Source organism: Pseudonaja textilis, chromosome 12 (assembly GCF_049901715.1).
Source record: "Pseudonaja textilis isolate UNSWEBS1 chromosome 12, rPseTex1.2, whole genome shotgun sequence".
NCBI classification, from domain to species: Eukaryota; Metazoa; Chordata; class Lepidosauria; order Squamata; family Elapidae; genus Pseudonaja; species Pseudonaja textilis.
The window spans coordinates 21,077,177-21,099,168 of NC_142001.1; the positions used below are offsets into that span (position 1 = coordinate 21,077,177).

Sequence of the window (21,992 nt, forward strand, 5' to 3'; positions counted from 1 at the left end):
CCCCGGGGTCTTGGGCTGGCTGGCCGGCTGGTGTAACATCCCAGGCTTGTTCCCACTAAAGCCACTGTGAAGCCAGAGGTGTCTGCGCCGCCTCCTGCCAGGAAGAAGGGGCGCTCGGTTACGTTCAGGCGGCACGGAAGGGGGTGCGGGGGTGGGAGGCGGCTGAGGCCACCAGGATCTGCAGCTGCAGTCCAGCCCCTCTTGGGGGGCGGAGAAGCCGGGGCCCCTGCTCGGGTTGGGCGGGATTCCTGGCCCAGAGGGGGGCGGGCGAGCCCTGGGCATCCTTTTGGGGGGGGGATAACGGCACCTCGGGCACCTGAGCAGCTGCACTTCGGCTGATGCCCCCCGCCCAGGAATGGCAGCAGCCTGGGAAAGAAGGGCCAGCGGGGCTCCGGATGAGGGTCTCCCTCGCCCCCCCCCTTCCTGCCAGCAGCAGCGCCGCAGCGCCGGGACGATCCGAAGGGATCGATGGGCGCTCTTGGGGGGAAACCAAGATCCCCCGGGGGCCACAGACAACATTTCTCTCCCCCCCCCACCCCGCAGGGCAAAAAAAAAATGGTGCGCTCCAAACCCGGCCTCCCAACCAACCGTCCGTACCCCGCCCGGAGCGCGCTGGGCGTCGGAATCAAGAGGACCGGTGGGATGGGGGGGGGGAAAAGCGGCGCTCCTCGCTCACTGATTGGTTTCCCAGCTGCACGTGGTTAAGGGCTCTTGGGCGCCGATGGGATGAGGTCCTCGTCGGATTGGTGGAGCGAGGACCAATGAAAAGCCTGGCGCGGAATGCGAACGCGGAGCCGCGAGCGCGCGCCCGTCCAACTCGGTGGCCAGAAGGGAGGGGCGAGGGGGTCCCCCGGGAGGGGCCCGATGGATGTTCCGCAGCCGCCACGCCGGGGCCCGGGAGGTGGCTGCGGCCCAGGGAGGCTCTTCCTTCAAGGGCTGGCCGTGGAGCCGCCTGTCCGCTCCCCATTTGGCCTCCTGGAAGCGGCGGCTGCAATAAATGCGAAGGATTAGGCCGTCCTCGATTTACGACCACAATCGAGCCCCCAGATTTGTGTTGCTGTGAGATGTGTTGCGTTTGTCCTGTTTTATGACCTTTCCTGTTAAGTGAATCACTGCAGTTGATAAGTTGGGGTTACGTGAACCTGGCTTTCCCATTGACATGGTTGCAAAAGGGGATCGTGTGGCCCCACGACACTGCAACTGTCATAAATGTGAGCCAGTTGCCAGGGGCTGGATTTTGATCACATGACCCCAGGAGATCCTTGCAGAGGTGGGAAACGGCCGGCCGGCCCGTTCTCCAGGGCCGTTGTAACTTCAGCTGGTCACAAAACGAACTGCTGTAACTCAAGGACTGCCTCTACTCATTGTAGCAACAGCTCACAGGCGGTGGTGGCCGTGCAGGAGAGGAGCGCCACCTCCAGCTCCCGAGGGAAAGGAGGGCCTTCGGTTTCATGGCCTTTTCAGTGACAAATTATCCTGAGCTGTCGATCATTGATTATTCATTGACTATTTCAGTTTTGAACGCTTGCAAAAGTTCATTTGCTTTGACCTTGTACCTCGTCTGCTGCTGTGAAGGCTGGAAAATAAATAAAACCTGCTGAATCGTGTTTTCTGTCTGGTCCTTCCAGAGTAGTGCCTGGATCCTGGCTCTGATCTTCATCTCTGCTGTAGAGACAGCAGGAGTAGCAGGGTCTGTTCTGACTCGTTCCATTTTAACAACAAACCATTTTGAACATGATTTGATGGCAGCAGTTTATTCTTATAGTAACTAAATTTAGCAAGGATATATAAGTCAACAGAAAGATTGAAAAGCTTTACAAACTAGATCTAAGCCAGAGGCCAGCCTTATTTGGGTTATTTAGGGGTAGGATGTGTAAGGGGAAGAATTGAATTCAGGTAATGGGGGGAAACTACCAGAGAGATAGCTGTATTTCCTGGAAAGTGAAAACGTGTGTAGCCTTTTTGACAGAAGCTCTGACTCACAAACGTGTGATGTGCGGGATTCTGAGCTCTGTTTTGCCAAGCCATGCAGCCTTAGGGCTCAGGTTCCTGCTGTTCCTCTACTTCCGCTTGTTTCAACTGCTGGAGGCAGCAACATACCCAAGGCAGAATCTGAAAAATATATAACGGAATTGTTGCCCCATCAGCTCGGAAGCCATCTTCCCTGCCAGTCCATGCCCCCCCCACCTGTTTCCTGATGCAAGGGTGGCTAGTTACCAGCAGAGGGAAGTAAGAGTCCAAAGAATCTCCCCTCCAAATTAGAAGAAAAAGGAGTATCTTGACATAGCAGGACATGGAAAGCAGAGGTTTGATTCAAAGGCAGATAGTATCTATTCCAGCAAGAACCTCGGTTGTGCAGATCTAATCTGCGTGGGAAGAGAACTGGAAAATCTCTTTCCTTGCCTTTGGCTCAGACAGTAAATGAAAGGGAAACGGAATTACCATTTTAAAAGATTAACTTCTCGGTTCATCAATTTCCCAAACAAGCATCCTTGTTTATTTCTGTTTATTGGAAGTCCATTGTCGGGTAATAAAATTACCTAGTGGATTACAGAACCATTTTAAATTCCTGATTATGCAATCCAGCAAGTGGGAAACAAGATATTGCTACTGGTACTTTTCCATGAGGATAGAAGGGAGTAGCAAAATCTCTGACTTGAAGGCTGAGCATTTCCAGGACTGGCCATTAAGTGGGTAGAATAAGATTCTTCTCTGACATGAGATTAAATATGATGGTTTGGAAATTAAATGTTAAATTCCACAATAATAAAGTAGCTGAATTAATGTATCATATTAATGGCCATTCAAACTGTTCTATATCTTATAGTTCTTGTCCTATTGTTTTATGGAATGCACTGAACCCTCTCCAAAATGGTATACTAAAAAGTGAACAGACATCCCGGTATCAGTGAAGTAATTCTAATAAGACCTAGAGTATAAAGAACAGTAGGAATTATTTATCCTACTGAAGCCTGCAGAAAAACGAATAAAATAAAGTTTGGTATCAATACTGTTCGTGGCCATTCTATGAAGAAGCCAATCGTGGAAAAACGATGTAGAAATAACTGAATAAGGGGTTAGATTAATGATTTCCAAAATTGTTTCCAAAAATTCTATATTTATCAAAATAAATCTGTCATACTGAGCTGTGGTATTTCTGGTAAAATATGATTCTCTGCGCAGTTTTAACAAGACTGAACAGTGCCATGAAAGCTGGTTTTGCAATAAGATTCTACTTGGAATTATAAAGCGATTTTTCCACTATTAATGTGAGGAGGAGCACTTCCTGTGCAACAACACACTTCTCGCTAGCTTCCTCTGTATAGATGTGGTCATAACGGCAGATTGCTGGAAAAAGAACTAGTCCAGTATGTAATTAAAATACCATTTTTATGTAGGGATGCTTTTTGAGGGGGAGTTGGGAAAATGCAGCCCTTTGATGGAAGACGACAGGCAAGGAAATTGGTAGATTGTTTTTCAGAGCCCAGGTAGTCATGGGTTCCTCACAAATCTGCACATATGACCACTTCAGGGCAGCCACGATCCGCACAATATTTTGGCCCTCTGCCTGGCTCTTCCTCCGCTAGTCATGAGGGTGGTAATTCCTGCTCTCTGATCCCCACTGAATGCCTATGAAGTTGCGTAAAAGGCCCAGATTTCCTCTCGGGGCCAAATTTAGGCAAAAAACTGTATAATTAAAAAATTGCATTTTTCCTGTACCGGGTTGCATTTCAACCTTCTCCCGCCCTTTCCTCTGCACACACAGACACACACACACACACAAAAAGGAGAAAGATGAGGAAAGTGTCACGTTTTAAAGGGTGAGGTATAAAGCTTCTAACTGAAGGATCCTGTGGGTTAAGTGAGCTTGAAAAGTGCCTATTAAATTGCAGAGAACGTGACCTAACCCCCTAGCCAGGGAGGGAGGGGGGTACGAAGATTTCAAGGGCCTGAAAAAGGATTGCCGGGTTGACATGGGAAAAGTGGAGGGAGAGTCTCGTCTGTCCGTTAATTATTCACTTTTTCAGTCGTTACGAGGTTAAAAAATGCCTGACCCCGTTAGTTCCATGTCCTGAGTGTGGTTAATGCTTGCTGGTGTAAAAAAGATAAAGATTTCTAGACCATTTTGAATGGATGTATTTACATGTGTCATTTGATTTTTTTATTTTAAAAGAGCCCTCATTCTGCAAAGGTCTGCTGGAGAGTATACGATAAACATGCATGAAACGAAACGTTGATCTAGTTAATGGGACTTAGGTTTACCTTCTCTTCCATCAGCCTCGGCACAGCTCGCCTGAGCATTGGTCCCTCTGACATTCGATTAAACTTCTCTTTCTCACTGGCTGTGGTGAGGTCTGGTAGGAAAGCCAGTGGCTGGTATCTGGCTTTGGCTTCCTGTTGTCTGTCAGAACCGAGTGGTTGGAAGCTGGCCAGCCGCTCAGGCCTAAATCCAATTGCTTGCAAGAGTTTATTGGAATCTGGCATTTGGTAAGCTTTTCCCTCTGCCATAGATGGCAGTCGGACAAAACTGGGAACACCTGGCCTGGCCCTCTCGGCAGAGCATGGCCGCTTCTTCCAGCCTCCTCCCTTGCGGCCTCTGTGCAAGTTCTGAAGAAGCCAGTCCCTGTTGCCTGCAGGCTGCTGTGATCGCGAATCCAGGCTTGTTGCTTTGCCTCTGCTCAGCTTACGTAACCCTCTGCCTTTCCTGCTCTCTTCCTATTGCCTCACCCAGTCGGGTTCCCGCTATCTTTATTATCTTTTGCAGGGCTGGTTTTTCCTCTTTTGTGCTGAAATCTGTAGGGCGAGCCTTCTTCACCTCATCTAAATTGGAGAGCGTGGCATTTCTAGGGAAATTAATTAATGGATCTCTGCCCTAGCCAGGTTTTCTCCTCCCCACGGCTCTAGAACATCACCCAGACAATTGAAATGGCCGCCCGTGTTCTCCTCTTCGTTCTACAAACCACAGAGGACACCGAATAATAACAGAACACTTTATTTGGTCCAACAAATGCATTAAGACGCTGGGTATTATATTCACGTTGAAGAACTTTTGTGCACATGTACCGTAGATGTTCAGACAAGACAACAAAGTTCTGTTAAAACAAGTGGAAATCTCCCCTCTTGCTCTGCCCAAGGCTGCGGAATAACGTAAGGTTAGGAACACGAGAAGCCGCCTTTGCTGAGACTGGCCCATTTATCTCAGGGTGGGTTCCAGACCTGGTGCTCCCAGCCTTTTCTGAAGACCTGGGACCATGAAGATTCTGCTGCTGAGTTACAGGCCCTAAACTGAGATTGTCCCAAATCTCCTTCAGAAAGAGGAAATGTCAAAAGTTGTGCGTATAGAGCTAATTTCCAAAACACAACAAACTCAGTGTTGGCTCTGCACGTTCACAATTTGCTTTTGGAAATGTTGGGGAAATTAATCATAAGACTTGGAACGGAGCTGCGTGAAGTTTGAAGTGGCTTTGGCATTATAGAACCTGGCCCTGGTGCAGTTGTTAGGAAGCCTGGCTTTCTGATGTAAGTGGAGTGTATCTACGTACATACAACCAATGTCACTATCCAGCTTTCTGTGGAATTCTCAGAATTATTTTTCTGGTAAATAATCTGTATCATGACAAAAAGCAAGCCACTTTTTCCCCAGAAAACAAGTCACCCCAATCCTGTCTTTGCCACTCTGGTGCCTTCCAAGTTAGGGACCGAATTCCTTGCCAGTTTCACGTTGGGCCAAAATAGGAAATCACTAGCTGGACAATATATTTGGCTTCATTTATGAGGAGGAAAACATCTCCACCCTGTTTTGGAGCCAATGGGGGTTTATTGGCTTTGCCATCTTTGCAACAGATGAAGTCTGGCAGTGACCTCACCTTGCTTTGAGGTTTTGCCAGCTGTGGTCTGCTGCTGGCTTCGTTCTAAGCAACCAGACACAGCCGGGCTGTTAGGCCCTTGCTCGGCCTCCATCTTTAGCCCTGACCTCTGGTCCAGAAGGTGGCGGCACCGGGGCCAAGAGCTCTCCGGTTGGCAGCTACTGACCACGAGGTCAGTGCCCAGCCTCCCTCCGCTTCTCTTACATCATCACCCCGCCATAAGGCTGATGTTGTGATGGTGCTTCTCTCCAGACTTAGCTACATGATAACAAACTGACTTATTTTACTATGACTTTACTCAGCCCTTGGCCCTCTCACCCCACTTCAACACTATCCATTGGGCCGATTCATTCACGACAGTACAGCCTGCTCTCGTGAATAAACTATTATGGACTGAATGTGTACAGCAGAGGTGGGATTCAGCAGGTTTTGATCAGTTCTGGAGAAGCAGGAGCGGTAATTTTGAGTAGTTCGGAGAATCAGCAAAGTTCACCTCTGACTGGAAGGAGACTGCCACGCCCACCAAGCCACGCCCAAGAACTGGTAGTAAAAACATTTGAATCCCACCACTGGTATACAGGATACTGAATCCCTACATGGCATGTTGGGTGAGCCAGTTTTGTATCCTCTAATCCGTTTGTTTTTATTGGAGAAACCCCAGGAATCCATTTGATAATGTTTGGCAAGGAGAACGGCAGAACTCCAAACAACCATGATTATTTAAGCCATTATGCTCCGGATTAATACTGCACTGCTACAACTCCTAGGCTGTCTCCATTTCCGGAGGCCACCCGGTTGCTTCTGCTGGAGACCCACGGCCAAGGGCATCTGAGATAGGCCTACAAAGAAACTAAACTGACAGGGGGTCAGATGAGTCCAACTTTTTTTAAAAAATAGCTAAGAGCATGGAGTTGTACTCATATTAAAAAAAAAAACATGTAACATCTTTGGGGGAAAAATATCATACAAGCAATAGTTAAGATCACCAGACTGATAGTTCTGGAGGTCATCTGGGGACACGTTTACGCACATCTAGGTCTGAGGAAGGCGGTCTAGGCAGCAAAACCAGGTAAATAAATAAACCATGGGTGGCAGCTTCTCGGCAGAAGGTCACCCTCCCCCCCCCCGCCACCTAGGAGAAATGGCTGCCCCTAAATTTTATCCCAGCTCGCTTTCTCCACCTCCTCTGCAAAATGAAGCTGCCGCTGCTGCCACCACAGGTTGAGTGCAACGCACCCGTGAAGGTCCCACGTGCCACGGCTTCCTTCTTGAAGGGTGGGGCAGGAGGCAGACAAGAACTCGGGGGGGTTCCATGGCAGCGGAAGGAGGACAGAAGCATCCGCTTCTCTCAGGCGGCCGTCTCTTGGCTCAGCTCAGAGGTGGCCGAAGGCAGGCCTTTGTCGGCGGCTGACCGGGACTGCGGGGCCCCCTGCCCTTCTTCGCTGTGCTGGAGCCCATAACCAAAATAGATGGCAAAGCCTGAGGAAGAGACAATGTCCCCCAGTGTAAGAGCAGCTGAGATGGGATCCCCACCCGGGGAAGATTCTGCGCCAGGCAGCTCTTGCCGTCGAGCAGCAAGTTCCTTACCGATGGCCATCCAGACAGCAAAGCGGGCCCAGGTTCCTGCATCGAGCTGCATCATGAGATAGATGTTCACCAGGATGCTGAAGAGGGGGAGCAACGGCAGGCCGGGCACCTGGAAAGGCAGGGGAGGCCAGTTGGGAGAGGCCCCGGGAGGGAGGGGGCCAGCCAGCGTGGAAACTTGGCTTGAAGGCAGGCGGCCACCTCTGGGGCCAAGCGCCATGGAAGGAGCCAGTGCCCAGCTCTCCTGCTCCCGTGTCTAGGGCCAGGCTCCTCCTCTCCCTCCCCCCTGGGGAAAAGCTGGCCAGAGGTCCTACTTTGAAAGCAAGCCGGGTCTTGCTTTCGGGCTGCCTCCAGATGATGGCAGTGCCAGCGAACAAAATGCCCAGGAGAATGACACAGGCAATGACCCAGCCAACGCTGCCCTTCTGGAGGGCTTCCCACTCATGGGCCAGGATGCCACACAGGGCAGTGATCGTGACAGCTGCAAGGAAAGGAGACCAAAGGGAAGGAAGGGTTATTCAGGTGAGACCTTTCCCATTCCCACGCCCGAGGAGCCGCTCAAGCCCGGAATCCTGGCGCCCGGTTCTGATCTCCTCCCCCTCCTCTTCTCTTGGTCTCCTGCGAAGGAGCCGAGCCCGACCAGCTGCTCACTCCAGTCACCTCTGGAGAGGACTGCCTGGCCTCGGCCATCGTGTCCCCCAATTTCTACCTCTCCCCAGTAATCCTTACCAACGACCGTGATGCTGATGTAGACGAGGCGCCCCGAGACGTGGGTCGGGATGGCCTCGGAGGGGAAGAAAAGACTCTTGCAGCTGAACTTCTCCTGGGATGCCTTCGGCCCATCACCCCCCGTGGAATTCATGGTCAGCTTTTCTTCTTCACTTCCGTTGATCTCGAGCATTTCCAGGTCCTTGGAGGCCCTCAGTAGCTCAGGTTGGTACCTGCCAGGAAAGCCGGAGTGGCCAAAGCGGAAATCCCAGGTTAGCCCCTCTGCCAACCACGAGTCCTGGGAGAAGAAAGGCCCGATGGCCCGGTCTCTTTCCTCAACCTTCCCGGCTGTAGCTTCTCCCCATGTGGACCACAAGGTTCATCACCACCCTGTGAAGCCTGAGGGATCAGCCCCTCGAGGCAAGCTCTGTCCCCAAAGAGGCCCCCACCTGAGGATGAGCACACAGATGGCCACCAGAGAGTACGCCAGGAGCGTGCCAATAGACATCAGGTTAACCAGGTCCTTCAGCTCAAAGAGGAACGCCATCAGGGCTGCAAGAGAAGAGAGGCTGCCAAAATCTCTGGATCACAGATTGGTGGTGGTGGGGGAGACCCATGAATGGACAGCTATACCTGCAATGATGCCCGAGACGACAGTGGCCACCAAGGGGGTCTTGGCCCGGCTGTGAACCCGGGAGAGGAACCGGAAGAGCAGGCCATCTTCAGCCATGGCGTAGATCACTCGCGGCATGGGGAACATGGAGCCAAGCAGGCTGCGCGGCAGAGAAAGAGAGCAGGAGCCACGGATGGATTTGGCCTGGAGCGTTTGGGCTCCTGGGCCCAGTCTAGGATGGGGGTTCAGGCCTCTCAGTGAAGCCTCGCCAAGCGACTGGCCCTCTTCCAAAAAGGCTTGCTCAGTGGCCCTTCCCGGTCTTCTGCCTTTCATGGCTTAAGCAGCAGCTTTGGGGAAAAGGAGTTTCTCTGTGGTGGCCTCTCCCTTCCTTCTGTCTGGGCAGGTTGCTCTCCTTCAAGCCACGGAATCTGGCCGCTTTTCTCCCTCAAACCTCTAACTGCCCTCCTATTCTCCTGCCCTTGCCTTCAAAAACGGCCTGCCTAAAGCCCTGTTTGATGGGGTTTCGGTGCTTAAAAAGCGTTGTTTTGAGTTCAAGGATTCATAAACAAGTCACCCGTCAGTCATCTTGGTGAGACGGCTATGAAGCCCGCCAGCCAGAGGCTTCTGGCTGAGCTGAGCCGCCTCCCTCCACTTCTCTCACCTTGTAGAGAGGGCACAGAGGGAGCCGATGGCCACCACGTAGCGGGCGGGCTCCCAGCCCACGGCCTTGAAGGCATCAGGCAGCGGGCTCTCCTTGTCCACCAGGAAGTAGGGGACCATCAAGGTCAGGGAGGCCGAAACGCCAAAATAGGCCACGAAGCAGATGAGGAGCGAGACGATGATGCTGACGGGGATGGACCGTTGGGGGTTCCGAGCTTCCTCACCTGCGGAAGGAGGGCGGGGGCGGGGGGCGGTTCAGGTGCAGAATGACCCGGCTAAGGTTCCAACACGATCCCCCTTCCTCTGCTGTCCCCAACGCCGACGGAGGTTCAAGGACCCCCTCCTGCCCCTCCTTGTTGATTCGGCAGGCCGATTCCCACCGGCACAAAGTGGACTTCCTGAGTAGCTGAGCACCCACGGTCCTGGCCCCCACTGGGCATAACGTGGTGCCCAAATTAGGAGCATGTGGCACAGCGAAACCGGGAATCTGAGCCTCCCGGCTGATGCATTTAGTTCCTGCCCCCCTGACAAGGCTGTGGGGCGCCCCTGGCTCCGAACCCCTCTGCCCATCGCAAGAGACGGGCAGCAAAGCAACCCTGACCCTTTGAAAGCCTTCCGCCACTAGCCAGGCTCCCCAGACCACTTCAATTGTTAGGAATAATCCAAATGTGCTTCTAGGGAGCGTTGGTTCTAGCACTGCCCTCTGAAACTAGCCAGAAGGCCCGTCTTCTGCCCTCTTCCACACAACCGCCCCAATTAGAGTGCGCTGAGAAGCGGGGTTGCCTTCCCACCAGCCCTTCCGCCGCCTCCCAAGCGCCACGTTACCTGTGGTGGCGATGCAGTCGAATCCAACAAAGGCGTAGAAACAGGTGGCAGCCCCCGAGAGGATTCCTTCGAAGCCAAAGGGGACAAACCCTCCTTCGCCGAAGCTGTCCCTGAGGGGAGACAGGCAGGCAGGCCGGCCGGCCGGTGAGGGCAGGAGGAAAGGCACCTCCTCCAGGGCAGCTCTTCTAACTTGCTGCGGCTGCTTTCCCTTCGGCCATTACCGCAACAGGAAACCCGCAGCAGCCGATGCTCCATCGGCACAAGGGGAATAGGAGAAACCCCCCACCCCACCCCCTTTGTGGAAAAGCGAAGAGGCAGCCACGACCGGGGAGGGGGCCCGTACTTGTGTCTAGACTCCAAGAGGTTTTGTGAGCGGTTCTGCCAATCCTCCTTGGACAAGTTCCAGTTCTTGACATCTCCTTTCACAAAACCCGCGACAATGACAAAGCTGAGCACCAGCAGGTTGATGGCCGTGAAGATTTTATTCACCAGGGCAGATTCGCTCACTCCGAACGAGAGAAGGCCTGGGAGCCAAAGGAAAGAAAGAAGAAAGGGGGGCGTTGGGGAAAGTCTCCGCGGTCTAAGCTTTTCTCCACGGTCTAAGCTTTCCTCCGGAGGCCAGAGACGGGCCAGGCCGGTCAGAATTAAAAGTCCCCTCCTGGCCGATCCTGGCACCGGTCACTTCATGCATTTCTATTCTGCAGTTTCCCTTGTTCTCTGGAAGTCAAGCGCTGGGGGGGAACGGGGGCCTCTCTGCAGCTGCACCTGGGCACCTTCCTGGCTATTGTTCATGACCAACATCAGCACATTCTGCTGGCCTCAGCAGCAGTCACTTCCCAAGCGCCCAAGAGCCTCGTGGAATCGGATCAAACCTCCGTCCAGTTGCATCTTTGCAGGGCCAGGAGGTGTCAAACTCTGCAAGATGGCAGCAGGCACAGCACAGCAGCCATTTCGAGACACGGTCCAGTTCAGCTCTCTGCTCCGGCCGCAGCCAATCAGCCCACCTTGTGGGGACCAGCCCCACCCTCCCGCCGACTCCCCAGGAATGTTGGCCCTGCCCTCCGCCTCCTCTCTCGTCACCCACGTCCATCCCTTCTCAACTGGCTGGTCATTGATGGGCTCCCCTGGGGCAGCCAAGGCAGGAGGTCGACCTGGGCAAGTTGAAGTCCACCCATCGTCCACCTGAGAAACTCCGCAGGGGAGGAGCAAGGCCTGAAGCAAATTTTCTCCTTCCTGCTGTGAATCTCCCGTCGCCCGGCTTTGCTCGTTCAGAGCATTTACACAGCTGCCCGCCTTACCTCAGACTCTGCCTCAGAGTTATGAAAGGGGAAGGAAAACAACGTCCCTGCCAGGCATGCGTTTTAGGAAAATCCACTGGGATTTTCCCAGGCGCTTCCTGCTATCCGCGTTGCTGCATCCGGCATTTCTGTTTTCCTAAGACTCAACAAGTTCGTACAGCGTCTTGAGAGGTTTCACAGCAGGAATGCCTGGCCTTGCCCCCTTGTACGAACAGGCCCTCCCTGCCCTGGAAGGCCTCCCCCTGGCTGAGAGGAAGCCCTGGCCTGCCTGAGCCCCGCAGCTGGCAGGGCAGCTTCAGGTGCCTCACCTGTGAGCACCAGCACCAAGAAGAGGGCGAAGAAGTCGGGATACTCGGCCAGCACGTTGTCCAGGTGCAAAGCTGTGTGGTTCCGGAAGAACGTGGAGATGTGGCCCCCAATGATGTGGTCAAAGGTGGAACTCCAGGCCCGAGCCACACTCGCTGTCCCTGAGGGGGCAAGACGGCATCTGGGTGAGTTCAAGCTAGTCTCCGGCCTGCATCTCCCCTGCAAGTCGGGGGAGGGGGGAGGGGGGGGCTTTGGCCCCTTCTCGGGAGCAGAGGATGGTGGAAGGGCTCAAAAGACACACACACGCCTGGCCCTTGAGTTTGGAGAGACCCCCACCTCCTTCCCAAACCAGTAGCCCTCCATGCTTACATGCTCAATGCGTGCCCAGCATAGTTGGGAACATGCTTAACCCATTGGGCAAAAGGCCCACTTTGGTGAGTCAGTCAGCATGTCATGTCAACTCAACCCAGCGGGCCAATTTCTGCCTAGCACTTGATGAGGTTACCTGGTTTGGGTAATGAAGCACCTGTAAGAAAACAACCCAGCTGAGAGAGCACCCAGGACCCCTCAGTTTCTGATTCACCTGCTGTGCGAACTCAGAAAACGGGTTATTTCAAAGAAGAAGAAGAAGAAGAAAGAAGAAGAAGAAAGAAGAAAAGAAGAAAAGAAGAAGAAGAAGAAGAAGAAGAAGAAGAAGAAGAAGAAGAAGAAGAAGAAGAAGAGAAGAAGAAGAAGAAGAAGAAGAAGAAGAAGAAGAAGAAGAAGAAGAAGAATTATTATTATTATTCTGTTGTTGAACAGCTTCTGCCATTCCTGCTCTGGTCCCCTCCAACCCAGCCCACCGGGAGAGCCAGAAGGGAACCTGAAAGCTCCAGGGGTCCAAATCATTGCTTATCAGGAACAAGGGCACTGTATGCCGATAATTGAACCTGGTTTCTACAGGTGAGAGTCCTTTTCTTGGCTCTCATCAATGCCCTCGACTAACAATTATGAGGACATTCAATTTGGGGGGGTCTGGAAAACACTGCAGATCATTTCTAAGGCGGCTTGTCCTGCAACTTTGATGAGTTCATGTTTTGGCGTATTTGCTGGACTACCTGAGGAAAAATCCCACAGAAGAACCATCACCATTCAGGGAGGGCTCAGCCTGTGGTGAACTTGAGCTAATCCCTCATTTCATGCTGCAAGCAAGCAAGCAAACCCCGGTTGCGCTTCCTGCATTCCCACGTCCTCATTCAGCCGTCGTTGCGCCCAGCGGAAGGCGATGTACCTATCATGTAGGAGAGGATGAGGTTCCACCCCGTGGTGAAAGCCCAAATTTCCCCCACGGTGACATAGCTGTAGAGGTAGGCAGAACCAGCCTTGGGCACCCGGGCGCCAAACTCTGCGTAGCACAGGCCAGCCAAAACAGACGAGATGGCCGCAATGAAGAAACAGAGCACAATAGAGGGGCCAGCCTGGTCCTTGGCCACCTCGCCAGACAGGACGTAGACCCCGGCCCCAAGGGTGCTGCCTACGCCGAGAGCAATCAGGTCTACGGTGGAGAGGCAGCGGGCCAGCTGCGTTTCCTGCGAGCCCAGGTCCACGGTCCGCTGACGGATCAGCTTCTTGCCAAAGTTGGCCAAGGTTCTCTTCAGCATCCTGGCGAGTGGAGTGCAAGTCCCGTTGCCCGAAAGGACCTGGCGGAGGAAACAGTAGAGCCTGTCAGCCAGCAGGGGGCAGGAAGGCCTGCAGTCACAGGAAATCAAGATGGGAGGCTTGTGCAGACCCAACCCAGCCTTGGGGGGGAGGAGGGGCGGCGCTGGGCTGCTCCCCTTCCTTCTTTCAGGGTCAACTCTGTTTGTGGGCATCTCCTGCCTGGCTGAAAAGCCTCCTTGCTCCATCTCCAGGTGGATTCCACAGGAATCCCACTCGGGCCATAATGGCGAGAAAGTCCAGTCCAGGCTCCCAAAGATCACTCTGGAAGTGACGCTTTTGGAGGAGCGGAGATCCAAGGTGCCCGGCTGCCCCGTCCACCTATCTGGCAACCGTAAAGGAACCAGGACTTCAGGCTACGTTTGGAAAGCCGAGAGAGTACCAGGAACAAGACCGCCATCTTAGGAAAAAGCCGTCCAGCCAAAGCGGCCAAAGTCACCAGTTGTGGTTACACATTACACTTCTATGCATCACTGGCCCCTGCAGAAGTTGGCAAAGAAAAACAGCCCTTTAAAAGACAACTTGGATTAATTGTGTTTACACAAGCTGCTCGCTGGAATAAGCATCAGGGAGGCACCTTCAGTCATTAACCAGCTGAACTTCGGTTAACAGGCGACAGAACAAACTTCAGCTGCTCAGCCAGGCTGGAAGAGACCCTCAAGCGCGTCATCAGGCCCAGCATGTGACTCGCAGGGCAAGATGAGGCTTCAGGGTGGAATTATGCAGAACGCGTCTCCCCCCCCACACCGATTTTGCCTCGTTTTCCTCCCCCTCCTCGCATTGCCCAGCGCTGGTCCCTCTCGCCAGCAAGGCGGTGGCTCCTGCCATTCAACAGGCTGCGTCCTGGGTCTGGCGTGATTTGGGCTTCGTCAATTCTGGGAACTCAACCACAATGCTTTGTCAACCATGATTTATAACTTAGCTCCATTTGCAAACCTGGCTTAGACTTTACTCATTAATCAGAGAAAAGCTTGGCACCTACACCTGTGAGGAAAGGGGGGGAGGGGGCGGCCGTGAAGAAAGAAGAGGATGGCTTTTGCACCCAGGACCAGTCCAGGAGCTGTTCAGTCTCTCCCTCTGGGTTTGAATGCCAAGCGGGGAATTCGGCTTTCCTAGAGTGGCACAGACATGGCACCTTTACTGGGAGATGCACCTGGCCCGTTTGGGGCAGTCGGTTGGGGCAAGGGAGGAAGGGCCTGTCTTTGGCTGTGCCTCCGATCGATGCGGGGCCTGGCCCACCCCTGGCCCGCTGATGGATGGCTCTGTCCAGAGGGAGAGGCCAGAGGCAGCGGCTCTTTCCTCTCTCCTGAACGACAGTCAGGGGAGCTGAATGGCCTTCATCTCTTTCCTCTGCCGGGGGGTGGGGGGCGGGGGGGGGGGAGACCATTCCAGGTGCCCTGCAGGAGCTGAGAAATAAGGGACCACGCCTGGGCGAGCAGAAGAGCCAAGCTGGATCTCTTAAGGGAACCAAACGGAAGGAAACAAAAATCAGATGAGCAAGATCCGGAAAAACAGCAGCAATTCAAAGACGCAGAATCCCGGTTTCAAAATCAAATATTGCAGAGCCTGACCTGAACTAATTGCATTTATCCCTGGTGAGCTTCCTCTCCTTCCTTGGCCCCGGAAGGAGGAGGAGAAGGAGGAGGGAGGCAGGAGCTCACTCCGTTTGTGTCCGTCGCATGCATCTCTGCCCTCCCCGCACCGGCCCTCATCCCATCCGTCAGCCTGGCCCCCTTCATCCCAGGCCTGACACGCAGCTGCTCTCGGCTATTCGGACTGGGGGGGGTGGGGGGCAGTTAACTTCAGGATCCCTGGGGAGATGGGTGGGTCTTCCGGGGTCTCCAAGGGTTGCATGGCTCAGATTTCCTCCTTAGAGACCTCAGGCTTTTCCCTTACATCTCAAGAGTTTGGGAGCTATAAGGATCTGTGGTCTCGCAACAGGTTCCTTCTAAGACGGAAGACAAGGCCGCCGCAGTGGATCTGCTCAGCCGTCTGTCCTGCAGCCCAGTGGAAGACAACGGAAAGAGCTCCCAGCAAAGAAACTGGACCAAGTGCCAGGTTCCGCTCTGTGCCAGCAAAACTCCGGAGCCTTGGCCCCCGGCTGGCAGCGACCACAGTTCCCACGAGGCACAGCGCCCAAACTGCCTTGGCCAGAGGTTCCCATGAACGCAGGGAGAAAAGCCCCGCCAGCCCCCCCTCCGAGGCCATGGGTGGGGGAGGGGAAGCATTCCCACCACCTGGCCGGTCAAGCCTGGCGTGACCTTCTGGGATCACACACTCCGACGCACCAGAAAATCCCTACAAAAGGCAGCAGACAAAGCTTTGATACGCTTCCTTCCCCAGTCAGCACTTCCAGGCTGTTTGTCAGGCAGGGCAAAAGCCCAGCTGTGTCGGTTCATTTGTCCCGTCACGGAGCTGCTGTCAGGAGTGATGGAGCACAACTAAGCATCAAAACCTGCCCGCCTCGGGAGTCTGGTGCCCTCGGAAGGGCTGCCGGCCAGTTTCATGATGCTTCTGCTCCTGTGGCCATTGCCCACTTGGGGGGAGGGGCTGAAAAGGCATCTGGCACGGAAGCAGACACCTGAGGCGGGAGGGCTCGGATGCCCCAGGGCCCCGGCAGACGAGGGGACCTGCCAAACTCCCTGGCCAGGCCCAGAGCTCCAGGCACTCCAGATCAAAGTGGAGGAGGGGACTTGGTTTTTCCGGATGGAGGCTGCAAGCCAGGAGAACTGGCTGGTTATTGGAGTCCAGGTGAGATTCCTTGCCATCACGGATAAGCCAAGGCCGAACCAGGTACGCGGCTCATCAGAATGAGTCAAAGCTTCCAGTCTGACTCCCGTCAGCTGGGAGACGGATCCCCAAGAGGGGTGCCAGGGACCGCCAGCCCAAAATACAGGACAGGCAGCCCAACGTCTCACTATTTGGCTAGCAAGGGAGGGCCGGTGCAGCAGAGGAGGGGTCTCCCTTGGCCTGCCCTTGCTGGGTCCCAGCAGAGGGGGGCACCAGGGGGCCCTGGGGAGATCTCCGCAAGACAAGGCCCCTGAAGAGGAGAAGCAGGAATCCTCCACCCACAAGGGCCGGCCGGACCTTTGGAGAGGCACTGAGGGGGAGACCAGACCAGCTTGGCTCAGCTAGCTGCATGGCAGAAGGGCTGGCAATGGAAAGCGAGCCCAGGTGCCAGGGCTGCTTGCAACATGGGACCTCTCTCCCCGAGTGGCCAGGGAGGACGTGAGAATGTCCACAGAACATCCTCCTCTGGGTGGCGGAGAAGCTTCCTTGGAGGAGCCTCCTGGGCGCTGCTCCTGCCCGCTTGGCATCCTGGCTGGCCCAGCAGGGCTGCCTCCAGGGCTTATACAGGGATGGGGGGGGGGGGCAGGATACTAACTGCAGTCCACGCAAATTGGGGGGGGGGCTCCAAAAGGAGAGGGGTCTGAACCTTACAGGGCTGCCCACCTCCTCCCTCCAAGGTCCTTACCGGCCTCACCTCCCTAACCGCCCCGTTAGCAAAGCACCTGCCCGAGGGCCGCCAAACTGCCACTCGAGCAGGAAGCAGCGGAGCCTCGGAAGCCTCAGCCCGGCCAATTCATAGCCAACAGGGAGGCAGAAGCTCAGGGTTTGCAGCCATGGCTGGGCAGAGAGGCAGAAGCAGCCACTGCCCTATAGCCAAGGTTACTGCTGGGAAGGGGGAGCCCAAGGCAAGCAAGCAGGCACTGACAGGGGTTGAGGGTGCCGAAGCACCCATGGCTGCCTCCCCTGCCCCTGCCCAGCAGCTCTCGAGGCGGAGAAGACGTCCTGGGCCGCTTGGAAGGGAAGGGAAGGGCCCGGCCGGCTGACTCCTCCCAGGCTGAGCTGTGCATGCAGGAAAGGCCGAGGGCGCTTCAGGGTCTTGGCCGTGGTGAGGCACGTTCATTCCTGGACCCTCCGAGAGCAGGAGGCCCTGTCCTCCCGTGCAACAAAGGTGGAGACTGGCCCCACTCAGTGGGCTGGGAGCCGCCCGTCCTGCCCTGGGATCCCCCACTGAGAAAGCCTCCCTGTGGTTTCATTGCTAGAGTCCCCCTGAGCCAGAAAACGAGAGGAGCCCAGCTAACCCGTAAAGCAACCCAGGGAGCGCAGAGTCCGGCACCTGCAGAACCAGCCGGGTCAGGCCACAGATCCACCCTCGGGGCCAACGCTGGGCCCGCAGGTGCCCAACTGGCACGTTTGGGAAGCCCCCTGCCCCCCCGTCCATCTCCCAGCAACCAGCATTTCAGGCATGCTGCACTCAGAGCTCCCCTGTTTGCCCCTCCCTGGCAGGGAAGAGGCAGGCGAGTCACTTCAGCACCTTCCTTGTTTTCTAAAGGCGGATCAAGGCAAAAGGGGCTTCGGTAGTGCTGAGAAATCACTTTGCGCAGGGCCTGCCATGCCTCTCTTGCGTTTAACACGTTCCCGGGTGCAGGAAAGGCTGGCTTTCCTTTGTAGGAGGTTTTGAGCTTTTCCATTTCTCTCTTCCTTAAATTAGCGGAGAGGAAAACAGCCCCCCTTTCGCCCAGCCTGGCAGACGCCCGGAAGGGCTCTGACAGCTGCCAACCCATTAGGAGTCCCAACAGGGGAATGTGGACACGGGAGGTGGCTCTTTATGCCTTCCTGCTCACCGGCCGTAACTTATTAGAAAATGATGCGTACTTTGGGGGGAACGGGGGGGGGGGAGAAGCACCTGCGAGAGGAAAAGCAGCGCCGGAGTGCGACTGTTTTGAGTGCAGCTGGTGGCGCAGTTCACGCTCTCCGACTCAGTCAATCTCCCAGGTCCGAGAGGGCCGCAGGGAGTAGCCCCAAACTGTCCTGAAGCAGGGAACGTGCCACCGCATGGCTGGCCCACCCTCAGTGGCCATTCCTCCTCCTCCTCCTCCTCCTCCTCCTCCTCCTCCAGGCCAAGGGCCTCTTCTCCCTCTTCCCTTGGGAAGCCGCTAAAAGCACCCCTGCTCTCTCCTCCCCAACCGCCCCCCACACCAGCACCAATCCGTGGCATGCCAGCCGTGCAAACAAGCGAAGCCATGAGATACAGGCAGCCTGCGAAACCAGACCTTTCTCCACGGAACCGTCCCCTGGTGCCCGTAAGGTTGGGGGTGGGGGGTGCTGCTCTATGGGACAGCCTTCACCCCTAATCCCGTCCTCTCTCCCAAGCAGCCCCTGGCCTTCTTTCCCCCGGCCCTTTCCCAAAGGGTGGCTAAATATCCCCCAGGCTCCTTCCTCTCCGTGGGGCTGGCTGGGAACGTGCTGATGAGCCGCTCCGTGCCCATGTGACGGACGGGGGCATCACCCTGCCAATACAGACCTGCCAGTTCTGGCAGAAAAGAGCTGCCCGGCGGCGGCTTCAGCGGCAGCTTCTTGGCAGGCAGAGGCTGCAAAGCAGGACATCGGCCCCTGAGCTTGAACTGGCCAAAGGTCCCGAGAGAGACAGATGGCGAGCAGAAGCTGCATCGCGGGTTGCATCAGCCGGACGGACGGGGGAGAGGCTGCCCGGCCGGCCTCCTCTCTGCCCCCTAATGGCTGTGCAGGCAGTGGCCCGACGATTCGATGAAAGGTTGCCCCCTAACCCCCAAGCCCACCCAGGGAGGAAGACCCCTGGCATTCCCACCCCCGCCCCCTGCCATCCGCAGCGCAGCCAGGACCCAGAGGGAAGAGTAAGCAGAAGGATAACCCCCCGGTGGGCCCGGTGGTGATTCTCCGGAGGTGAGATCCCTCACGGGTGCCCACAATGGCACGCTTTGACGGCTTGGCAGGCACAGGGTACGAAACCAGCCAAACCAGTTTGTCAAACAAGCTATGGGTAAGCAATCTATGACTTAGTGTGACTTATGAAACCAGGAAGATCCTGGTTCCCTGCATCTGGGTGCCGTGGTGGTGATCTGATGGTTAGTCTCGTTTTATGTAACTGTTCTGGGGTCCTTCAGAGGCTGCCAGAATTCAGGGACAGGAACAGCAAATAATTCAAGATCCTACCTGGGAAAGGACAAGGCTAGGCTGGTGCTCCATCTCAGCCAGACCGTGATCCAAGCCTGAATATTTCACGGTTCTCGCAGAACGAAAGAGAGCTGCGCCCCACCCCACCCCCGCCCCGCCCCATGGGAAGCTTTGCACTATAAATGCCCCTCCACCTAGTCCTCTTCGGCTCCCATGCCTGTAGCCAAGCCGTATCGCTGACCCTCTTGGTGCCCCCTTTTTCCAGCAATCACCTGCACCCGGCATGGCCTGGGACCACCACGAATGCAGAAACCCAGAAGAGTCTCTCACGGGAACTGCTTCTGGCGTCTCTGCAGCGGCTCCAAGCCCTTCCCAAGCCCAGGTCTGTGAAGCCCAACCTGCCAGGCAGCACTAATGAAGTCAGCTGCGCCAAGGGATGGGGCCTGGGGCCTCCTGGTCCCCCTTTCCCTGCAAAGGAGCATCCTGCCCGCAGCTCCCTTTTCGTCTCCAGCAATCAGCACCTGGCAGATGAGGTACTAACATTCCGCGCAGGAACACACCTGTTTGCATTCAGCCAGGCAGAAACCTACATGCCCTTTCCAGAGCAGTTCTTGGCCAGGCCCAAAGGCTACAAGGGCCTGGCCCGTCTGAAGGGGGCATTTGTGTGAACGTGCCCGGCCCGATTCCCTGCCACTTCTTGGCCCTGGGCTCTGAAAGGGGAGCCGTGCCCGGAAGGCCCTCCCAGGTCGAAGGCCACAAGGAGCAGGGGGCTCTTTTCGGGACCAGAAGCCGAGATGAAAGGCAGGCAAGCCCTGCAGCGACGTTGCTGGCCCGGCCTGCGGGGGCTCCCTGCCCGAATCCCCGGGAAAGCAAGGCAGACCGGACGCCCAGCAGCAGGACTGGAGTCCGCTCCTCCCGCCCTCGGCCCCCGCCCGCAACAGCCGGGAAAGGCTCGGAAGGACGAGAGGCAGGGAGCCGGCAGCCTTTCCCGCGGCGGGACTTTCCCGGGGCTCTGGGCAAAGCAGCCGGACGCTCCGAGGCTCGGAGTTGCCCGCCGAGACGGAGCCAGCCGGGGGCAGCCCAGCTGGGAAACAGCGGCGCAGGGCCGCCGGCCAGGCTGAACTCCCCGCCCCGCCTGCCCGGGGGCTTCCCTCGCGGGCTGCCAGGAGAGTCCCCGCTGGGAGGTCCGAGGAGCCCCGGCCTGGGACGCGCCTTTCCTTCCACGCGGGGGAAGCCAGAAACTTTGCCGGGACGGAGCAAGACGGGGAAAGACTCGGCGCCGCCTCCCCGCAACGGGGCTCCCTGGCCGACACCGGGCTGCTGGGAGCCGGGCGGGGGGCGCGCGGGCAGGCGAAGCGGCACCTGTTGACCCTCCGCCGGCAGCGCTGACGCAACCCGGAGCTCGGCTTGCAACCAGGCGCCCGCCGGGCGGGGCGCGCGAAGGGAAGGCTCCCCAAGCCCGCCCGCCCCGGCCCGGCCCGCCTCCGCCGCCTCTCACCAGCCGCGGCCGCGCAGCTCCTCGGCAGCCGGCGAAGAAGGGAGGAAGGGAGTCGGCGGCGGCGGCGTGCGGGATATCTAAGGCGGGCGAGGGGCGGGCCGAGCGCCAGCGACCGCCTCCTCCAGGCGGGCTCCCCCGGGCCGCGGGCTGGAGGGGGGCGAGGCTGCCCGCTGGAAGCGCCTCCCGGCTGGGCGCTGGGAGTTCTTGCCGCACGGGAGCCGGGCGGCGGCCCTCCGTCTTCGAACCTGGGATCTGCGTGGCAGAGGCGGGCGGCGGAGCGGCGCTCCGGTCGTTGGGCTCCAGCCGGGGAGGGAAGGCAGACAGGCGGCTTCTCAAAAACGGGGATTGCGGAGTCCGGACCGCCCCTTCGAAGGCCACTCCGGGGGATCTGCCGGCCCTTCAGCCCGGGTTCCCCCCCCCCGCCCGAAGTCCCTCCTCCTTGGTCCTGCCGTGCCATGGAAACCATGGGCCAGCCGAGCAAGGAAGGGGGCTTGCCCGGGAGGGAGGGAGGGAGCGCGTCCCCGGAACATCCCGAAGGCAGAGAAGGCGGAGCGCCAGGCTCGGGGGCCCCCTTGTCCCGGGGGAGCTGCTGCTGCTGCTGGTCCTCAAAACCAGGCGCCCAGCCCAGCCCAGCCCAGCCCAGCCCAGCCCGTGGTCTGGAGACGATCCCAAGCCCTTGAACCAGAGCCAGTCTGCCGTTGACCTCACCCCCTTCCGAAGAGGGCGGTAGGGGGCGGGCAGAAGCGCCCCTGACCGACGCTTTCCGTGTTATTCCTATCCATGTCGTGTGCGCATAACCGTGTTCACACTTATACCTGTTTTCGAATACTTGCTTGACAAACCAAATCAATACAAATCGATGGGCGGGGTGGCCCAGGCCTTGCTCTAGCGCCTCCTGCTGGCCAGACCTTGAATCTACAAAAACATTCCCCTCCAAAATCACCCTCACAAATTCAAGGCCCGTTCAGTCTTCCTGGGTGCCGACTTCCGCATGGATA

General features: G+C 56.6%; 1 protein-coding gene across 2 annotated transcripts; it reads right to left on the minus strand.

Annotated features, from left to right (window-relative positions):
* Positions 1-4,977: 4,977 nt before the first annotated feature.
* Positions 4,978-21,298, minus strand: SLC7A3 (solute carrier family 7 member 3). 2 transcript variants are annotated; one of them, XM_026716639.2, is made up of 12 exons: positions 20,995-21,298; positions 13,132-13,540; positions 11,864-12,022; positions 10,601-10,781; positions 10,258-10,367; positions 9,434-9,656; positions 8,793-8,932; positions 8,609-8,711; positions 8,181-8,392; positions 7,766-7,932; positions 7,455-7,563; positions 4,978-7,346 (listed from the first exon to the last, which is right to left on the minus strand). In XM_026716639.2, exons 2-12 carry the CDS (start codon positions 13,499-13,501, stop codon positions 7,216-7,218), a joined length of 1,905 nt encoding a protein of 634 aa, XP_026572424.2. In that variant the 5' UTR covers positions 13,502-13,540; positions 20,995-21,298; the 3' UTR covers positions 4,978-7,215. The 2 variants fall into 2 exon arrangements, with proteins under 2 accessions (XP_026572424.2, XP_087797346.1); XM_087941220.1 differs by lacking the exon at positions 20,995-21,298 and adding an exon at positions 20,057-20,574.
* Between the last annotated feature and the right edge of the window lie 694 nt (positions 21,299-21,992).